General features: G+C 45.8%; 1 protein-coding gene across 2 annotated transcripts in view; it reads left to right on the top strand.

Moving 5' to 3' along the window:
* The window catches only part of SP3 (Sp3 transcription factor), a 35,552-nt gene that overhangs the window by 874 nt on the left and 26,055 nt on the right, over positions 1–8,623 (top strand). For both annotated transcript variants that reach the window (XM_068685711.1, XM_068685710.1), the window contains exon 3: positions 107–217. In XM_068685711.1, coding sequence (XP_068541812.1) covers positions 107–217 — 111 coding nt within the window. The remainder of the gene's footprint in view (positions 1–106; positions 218–8,623) is intronic.

The following is an 8,623-nucleotide window of genomic DNA, read 5'->3' as shown; positions in this document are numbered from 1 at the left end:
GTGCCGCCGCCGCCGCTTCCTGTGTGCGCGCCTGCGAGGAGCCCGGCCGCCGTCCCGCACTAACCGCCACCCACTTTCTCTCCCTGAACCCGCCCCTTGTGGGTAGGACGCTCAGCCGTCACCGCTCGCTCTGCTGGCGGCCACCTGCAGCAAGATCGGCCCGCCGTCGCCGGAGGAGGATGAGGCCGCCGCCGCCGCCTCTCACTCTGCCGGAGCGGTGAGTGCCCGCCCCGCCGCTCTCGCACGGCCTGCCGGGGGGAGAGACAGCACAGCCAGCCAGCCCGCCCGCCCGGGGGGAGGGACGGGACACACGGCACTGCCCGCCCGGGGGGAGGGACGATAGCAGGGCCGACCTGCCAGGAGAGGGGTCCCCGGGCTCCCCTGCCTCTCCAGGAGGAGCCGGGCTCCCGGGAGGAGGCGGGAGCCTGGCTCCCCCCTCCCCCGCCGGCGGCGGCGGCGCCTCCGTTTACTTTCAAAACCGGGGCCGGGCGGGAAAGTCGCCCTCCCCCGGCCCTGGCACCGCAGCGGCTCGCCCGGCGGGGCCGGAGGCGCCTCACCTCCACCTGGGCGCACCCCCGGCGGCCGGCGGCCCGGGACGGTGCGGCCGGGCGGGAGCACAAAATGAAGGCTGCCTCGCCGGGGAGGATGTAGGGCGAAGTAAAATGGCTGTTAGACAACCAGCGGCGGCGGAAAGCTGCTTCCTGTGTCGACGCTGCGCTTTGCAGACGCAGTCGCCACGCGGTCTCGCCTACCGCGGGCTGAGTTTCTGCCCTTATCTCGCGGGTGCCGTCTGCTCCGAGAGGAGCCCCGATGACCTTGGGACCTTGCGTGACGAGATGGATCTCGCGCGCCAGAAATTTATTCCCGTGGAGGCTAGTTTAACCATCTCCATAACAAAAGCCTCCTATCTGCCTCGATCAGTTGACCTAATCTCTCTTTTTGGCTTACGCTCGTAAAGCCAGCAGAGATGGGGCGTTTAAAAATAAATGGTATCTAAAAATACGGGTATATGAAAAGGGCGGATCCAGAATGCCTTTAAAAATGATGTGACAAGGTCTTTTTGGCCTTACTACTTGGGAAATCACATATACTACCTCTTCTGAACAAACAGGGCTTTAAGACAAGAAACAAAGCTCTCTTTTTTCATTTTTTTTAAGCAAGTCTTTTTTTTTAGTTGCTGTACGGAAGCCTAGGTTTTCATGGTTCTGGAAATTGGCGAAAAAATCTGCATGGCAGATTGGCACTGCCAGACCTTTTTGTTACAAATGTCAAAATGTTAGTGGTAACGTTAAGCTTACTAAACGCTCAAGTGCTAAACTTCAACATACTGTATATTCATCTGTATGTTTCAGCTTCCTTTTCCCTTCAGGTAAAGGAAGAATGTAAAAATAGTTGTCTGAGGTCATGTGGCATATTGCAGCCTAAGAACAGAACTTGAAAACATATTAAAATTCTTCCCCCCCTTTCAAATGCACTTTCTGCCGAGCCTGTTTATGTTCTTAAGCTGTAGTCTTTTGAAGGCCTTTGTAGATGTTGTTAAGTGTCTACTGCCTCTAAAACTTGTTTCATAATACCAGATGCACATGGTGCTGAAAAGTGGGATGTCGGATCTGTCTCTTGCATAAACACACACATCAAAAAATGAATGATGCTTAAATGATGGTTTGCTTTCCTATATCCACCTCAAGGTGGTTCTCATTATAAAGCTAGAAATGTGCATCTTGAGAGTGGGTTGACTGTTCAGCATGAGCAGTGGTGCTGGAGTGCTAGTACAGGACAAGACAAATAGTTCCTAATAGTTCAAAACAGGAAAATAGGTCTTGAAATGTCACTTTTTCACTTCTCTTAGGTTGATGTATGAGGGGCTCTTCAGGGCAAGGCAGAAACAATTTATGAGAGGCCAGAACCTTAGTTACAACAAAATACTAATAGAGGTTTACTCACTAGTCTGCATACGTGCATATAGGCCTCTCCAACATAGCTGCCATGAGTTAGGTTATACAATTCTGGTAATTTTTTTCTGCTGTAACATTGCTCTTGAATGATTCAGAATATTTTGGATGGAATCTAAATATAAATTGGAGGAGTCTATGGTAGCTGAACCAGACACTGGAGTTAATTAAGATGACCTTGATTAAGGGAGGGGAGGGAGGGAAGTCCCTGAGATGTGTTCCTCGTGAAAAAGAATGACAAAAGAGTTTTGATGAAATACAGATTTTTTCTGATCCCTGGAACGCATCTTGCTGGGGAGTGGGAGAAGGAAGGAGGAGCTAAAAAGGCTTGAATTGTAGATGCCTTGTAAGTCATAGGGAAAATGAAGTCTGTATGCGGGGACGCAGGCTTATCGTCTTCATGGGGTTTCTGGTGTTCCTGCCTTTCCAAGGCTTACAGATGGATTGGTTTGATACGTGCATATGGGTGGTGGTGCCTAGTTTAGCAACTGGGAGGTGATCCTTTCCCAAAGTTTTCCACACCTGGATTGTGGTCCAGACTGCTGAAGGTCTGTTAGGATTCTCAAGCCATGTAAATGGATAGTTAAAGATAAGCAAGTAGGCATTTGCTTTTAGAGGCACTCAAAGAGCTTTTATGTATGAGGATAGCAGTGCTGCGTTTTAGGGTTGTTTTGTTAATGCTTTACTGACGTTCGCTTGGTAGGAAATGGCAGGGCTGGAGCCAGTATGCTGGACTAGCCAGTTATTGCATGCTGCTTTCCTGGCTGAAATGGTATGCTGCAGCTGCTCCCCAAGAGACCAGGAGAATGATTTAAAAGCAACAGCAACAACAGAACTCCCATAGGAATGTGGGGAATATCGTGTGTCTGGGATTTGGGAAAGAGCCGGAGCAAATGTGGTCGTGTTTGCTGTGATCTAGTTGGCCCTGCCTTGAGCTTGGGGGTTGGACCAGATGACCTTCAGAGGTCCTCTCCAACTGAAATTATTCTCTGTTTGTGTCTGAATCCAGGCCTGCTGTTGGAGCAGACAACACTTTTATAGCACTGAAAGGATTAGCGTGGAAATACAAAGACTTACCGAAAGTGGAAACTGCTTGGTATGGAAAGCAAGTGAAGAAGATAGGAGAGGGCTTAGCTCCGTTGCCTACCTTCCATCCCTCTGGTAGGGAACTGACTGCAAAGGCTGTCTCTAGTGCACAAGGTTTTCGGCTTGGCCTAGGATTCTGATTAGGGTTATATTTGCTTTTGGATGGCAAAATATTAGCTAGCATTACTGTTGGTCCTGCCATTGTATGTTGATGGGGACTGCAGTCTTTCAACTTAGGCTTTGCTGCTGTGATTGGTCCTGCCTACAACCATATGACCCCGGTGCTTTGTGTTCTGCCCGCTTGGTTTTCATTTAAATGTAGATGGCCTTGAGTTTATGGCTTGTTTACCTGAGAATCGTTTCCTCCATTGCATACTGCTGTATCCATGGTTTGTTCAGACGCTCGCCATGGAAACTTCCCCTCAAATACTGCTGACCACTGGTGCGTACGAAAGTCTTGCTGGGATGGTGCGCCCTGCTGCCTGACCCAGGGTGACAGCTCATGTATCCTGACCTCTGTGGATGCTTCTCTTTCCCTTGGGAATTTGAAGTCTGAGAAGCTTTAATTTGCTTTTTCACTATTTATTGCTGACTAATAATTCTACTTAAACGTTCATATTTAGGATTATTTATAGCTAAACGAAAAAGAATCTAGTTTCATTCCAGTTTAAACATCTGCAAAGATTTTAGCATTAGGGGAAAAGGAGAAGCAACGTGGAAGGCGGCAGAGCCGTGCATAGAGGAGAAAACGAAAGAGGAAACATTCTAAAATTGCAGTCCAACAAAGTCTTGGTCACCTGCAAAGCTGTATGGTAACCAGGTGTGTGCGCTCTAATTTCATTGCGACACAAAGCACAAACTACTCCTTTCAGCTACCAGGCTCCCAGGGGTCACTGTTACGGTTGTGCCAGGCATGGCTGGGATAGGTGAGGATAGAGCCCAAGACCGATGGGAGCGTGGGGTGGGAGGCCTGGAAGGCCCAAGAATTAAGAACAGTGGCAGGCTGGCTGAGAAAGCTGTTGACTCTGACAGCTGCCAAAAAATGGGAGCTGTCAGAGTTGACTGCCCCAGTTGCGGTAGGCAGTTGCAAACAGTGCATTGCGGGCTGCACTTACTCCTCAGTTTAAAAAAGAAAAAAGGCTGCGGAGTGATTAGTATGTATTGTTGCTTACCAACAAGATGTTAAAAACATTTGTAGAGGTTAATAATTAGCAATGTGGGGAAGATGAGTGTCATTTCTGGGCTGTAGACAAAGCATTTGTTTGCGTATTTTACAAATAAAGGTTAGAGTGTTAGAAGACTGCTTTGGCGTATCTTCAGCTTGAGAATTGAGTATCTGTGATTCACAGAATTTAATGAAAATGTGCAAGTCCAGTTTATTGATGCCTCAGAACACTACTTTAACCATTTGAGAAGCAACTGGATTCTAGAATCTCGTTCTAGATGGAAATAGTGATAGTGCTGGTAGGACAGAGAAATATGAGGGTCTTGCAAATTTTGTGTTTTGTAGTAGTCAAAAATACGGATGAGCAGCATGCATGTTATCCATACCTCTCAGTTCTCTGGCCTGTATCATGGTTTTGAGGAAGCTCCAAGTTATCTTGATGTCCATTTTCTCCTTTATGGGTGATAATACAGCTTCCTGAAGCTGTGTTTCTAGAGGTGAACAGATGCACTAGAATGTATTTATCCACCATAGAAAAATCTATCTGGGATTGTCCAGCCTCTGTTTTATATTTTTGCAAAACAGAGAAGTTTCAGGTAGAAAGAGTGCCTAACCATTTTGGCCCTAACCGTTTTTCCCCCTTGCTGCTGCCTGGGAGTCATCCTTTAAAATGTTCTTTAATCTTCCTCTTCCAGTTAAGTCTTCCTAGTCCTCCGTCAGAGCCAAGTGTAGGATTTTCTCTTCTAGTGCTTTGAGGATGTTTGTAAATTGGGTTTTATTCTTCCCTGTGGTATTAGAGAAAGTATAATTTGACTTAAAAAATAAATAATCCATATTTAAAAACAAAATGAAACAAAAAGTTCTGACCCTTAGACTAATGCAGGAAGAGTGAGATTTCACAGAAATATTTCATAGAACAACTGAGGCTAGAAAGGACTTCTGGAGACCGTCTACTCTACCCCCTTGCTTAAAGCAGGTCAATGAGAGCAGGTTGCTCAGGACTATGTCCAATAGCTTTTGAGTATCTCCAAGGATGGAGACTCCACAACCTCTCTGGGCAACCTTTGATAGTGTTTAAATCACCCTTAGTGTTAAAAAAAAAAAAAAGTCTTCGCATATTTACTCATATTCAGATTTCCTTGCATTCCAATTTCACCTGTCACCTCTTGTCCTGCCACTGGGTGTCACTGAGAAGAACGTGGCTCTCATCTTTTTTGTAGCCTCCCATCAGATATTTATAAACATTGTGAAGACCCCTTCCCAAAGTGTTCTCTTTGAAACACTAAGAGCCTCAGCTCTCTCATCCAGTCTTTGTACATCAGTCTCTTCATACATCAGATACTCCAGTCTCTAAATCATCCTTAGGCCCCTTGGCCGGACTGGTACCAGTATGTCCATTCCTTTCTTGCACTGGGGAGTAAAGAACTGGACACAGCACTCCAGATGTGGCCTCAACAGTGTTGACAGATTATCTCCCACAGCCTGCTGGCCCGTGCTTACTAATGAAGGTGCTCTTGGCCTTCTTTGCTGCAAAGATACGTTGCTGCCTCATGATGAACGTGCCCACCAGGATCCCCGTGTCTTTTCCTGCACAGCTGCTTTTCAGCCATTTGGCCCACAGCCTGTCCTGGTGCGTGTGTAAGTTATTCCTCCCCAGGTGCAGGACTTCACATTTCTGTATGTTGAAATGTTAGGTTCCTGCCAGCCCAATTTTCCATCCTGTTGAGGTCCCACTGAGTGGCAGCAGAACCATCACATGTATCAACCACCTGGTCAGTTTGGTATTAACTGCCAGCTTGCTGAAGGTGCACTCTGTCTACACCTAGGTAACTGACTGGTGAAGAAGTTAAACAGTCTTGGCCCCAGTATGGACCCACTGGGGTACAGTGACTGGCCCCCAGCTGGACTTTGTGCTGCTGCCTGCAACCTTTTGAGCCTGGCAATGCAGCAAATTTTCAGTGCACCCCGCTGTACTGTTGTCAAGGCTGTGCTTCATCAGTTTGGTGTCACGGCAGGAGGCTGCGTCAAAAGTCTAGCTACGATAGCTGTAAAGGATATCCACTCGAAACCTCATCTACCAAGCCAGTCATCTTGCCGTAGAAAGTCTGTCAGGTTAGTTAATTAAGCATCATTTCCCCGTTGTAAGTCCAGGCTGACTGCTTCTGATCACCTTCTTGTTCTTTATGTGTTTGGAAGCGGTTTTCAATTTGCTCCATTGCCTTCCCAGAGGTCAAGTTGAGGCTGACTGGCCCCAGGTCCTCTTTCTTAACCATCTTGATGATCTGGTAGAGCTTTCAGCACCTAGGTGTGAAGGCATGAGGAAAATGAGTAGAAGTTTGCATGAAATTGTTCAAAATTTTAGTTTGGCATGCAGTTACATAGCATTTAATACATATATAGAGGTTAATAATTAATAAATGAAGTTACATGCAGTCTGATTAAAAATGCGTACTGCAGCTTTCTAGTTTTTACTTATGTTAAGGCCGTGGTATTGTCCTAATATAGACAGGTTCTGGACTCCTGGTGATTAAAAAGAATGTATTGGAGTTTTGGGCCCAATTGTCCATTCTGAGCAAAATGGTGTGGACCCTCCTTAAATGAGATGGAATTAATGTTAAATGTGTTTTGCCAGATTGGGATTGTTTTTTAAAATAATATTTTAAGCAGCCCGTGGTTAATACTTCTTCCCTGAAACACTCTTTTATTTTCTAAAATTTTGCTTTAGAAAAATGTATTTCTCTGAATTGAGTGCTTCTGAAACATGCATCAGAATTAATTTGCCTTAACAAGCTTTGTGTCATCTGAACCACAGTGACTAGTGTTAAGCACGTTTTTAACCTGTGGCAAATACAAGATAGAATGTGTTAGCTCATACCTTAATGAGGGAGTTGAAGCAGGTGCATTTTATCTTATATTTGTAATAACCCAAGAATGCACAGATAGTTTATTGTAGCTTGGTAAACACATGGTATTAAACTCCTGCATTAGCGCCCTAAGTCTTTCATAAAACAACAATTTGGATGAGGCACTGGCCAATCTTGTTCATTAGGTATGTGATTTTTAAGTGTTTAGGAGCTCCTGACTCATCTGTCCACCTCTGCTTGCTTGTTTGCTGATGCTTTTACTCCAGGACTGAAGGGGGGAAAATTGAGTTTCTGAGAAGTGCAGCCAAAGGCAAGCCACCGTAGGCTAATGCAGAGAAACTTGTGGAGTTCTTTACGAGCAGAGAACTCATGGTTAATGACTTATGTCCAGCTGACCACGTTTGGCTTGTAGAAATGCAGATGCCTACACCATGTAGCCGTTACCACAGGGATGGTTTTACTTTGATTGAAGGGCTTTTTTTTTTTCCCCAACTCAAATCCCATCCCTCAACATGCTTTAGAGCACTTTGTAAGGGTATTTTATCTACCTTGTGTGTTTCTTGTCTCCTTCCACATTCAACTTAATGTTGCTTTGATATTCTCTTAAAAAACAAACAAGACCATGACTGCCTTTCTATTTATCATGACCCCTCATTCTTCAGGCATGAGAGTCTTGGCTCAGGGACATCTCTTTATTTTACTGCCAGGAACTTACACAAGACTTGTTGAACCAACAGACAGGCTGAATAGCAGTTGTTGCTCCCACTCTTCAGTGGCACTTGACCTTCCTTCAGGTGGACGTACCACTTGATTTTAATTCTTCCTGTGCCCTGCTCCAGCTACTCTCTTTGCTCTGTTGCTGCCTCTTTCTCTTGCTTCCTGCTGCTGCTTCCAGCAAGCTCCCAGTTGCTTCCTGTTCCCTCCTCCTTGGCTAAGTGGCGCTGGTGCTGAGCTTTCCTCAGATCTTTGTCCCTTCCTCTTGACACACAGTTGGGATTGCAAGTGTCCAGCCCGTCCTTAAAGGAGCAGCTTCCACAGAACTGCTGCCTGCGTATCAGTCAATAAGGAGAAGAACTGTTGCTTTATCTATACTCTTGAAGTGTTTTTCATGGATGGCCGAGACACAGCAAACCAAGTATTTTATTTAGGACTGCGCTGTAAAGATGAGTGAGTGGGCTGTAGATGTTGCTGCTTATGCATCAGTGGTAGAAATCTGAGTTACTGCAATAATTCCTAATTGCTGAGGATGCAGTGAAAGATGACTACTCCTTTTAGCAGGAAAAGGAGTCCAGTAAGTGTCCTGCTATCTCCAGAGTCTTTGAGAAAGGGTATAGCAGTCAAGCTTGTTACAACAGGATGATGACCAGTTGAGGTTAGAAATCATCCTCAAACACTCTTTACCATCATACAGGGTTTTTTTTTTCATGCTTTAATACTAGTAATTTTGGTAGCTGGCAGATAGCTTCTTGAAAACCTCGCCCTCTTTTTGCCCCTCCCTCCTCATGATTCATCTGGTATTCTCTGATACAGCCAGCTGTAAGGGCAATGTGTGGACA

The sequence above is a fragment of the Anas acuta genome, chromosome 6 (genome assembly GCF_963932015.1).
Source record: "Anas acuta chromosome 6, bAnaAcu1.1, whole genome shotgun sequence".
Taxonomy (NCBI): Eukaryota; Metazoa; Chordata; class Aves; order Anseriformes; family Anatidae; genus Anas; species Anas acuta.
This window is presented reverse-complemented; position numbering and strand designations above follow the sequence as displayed.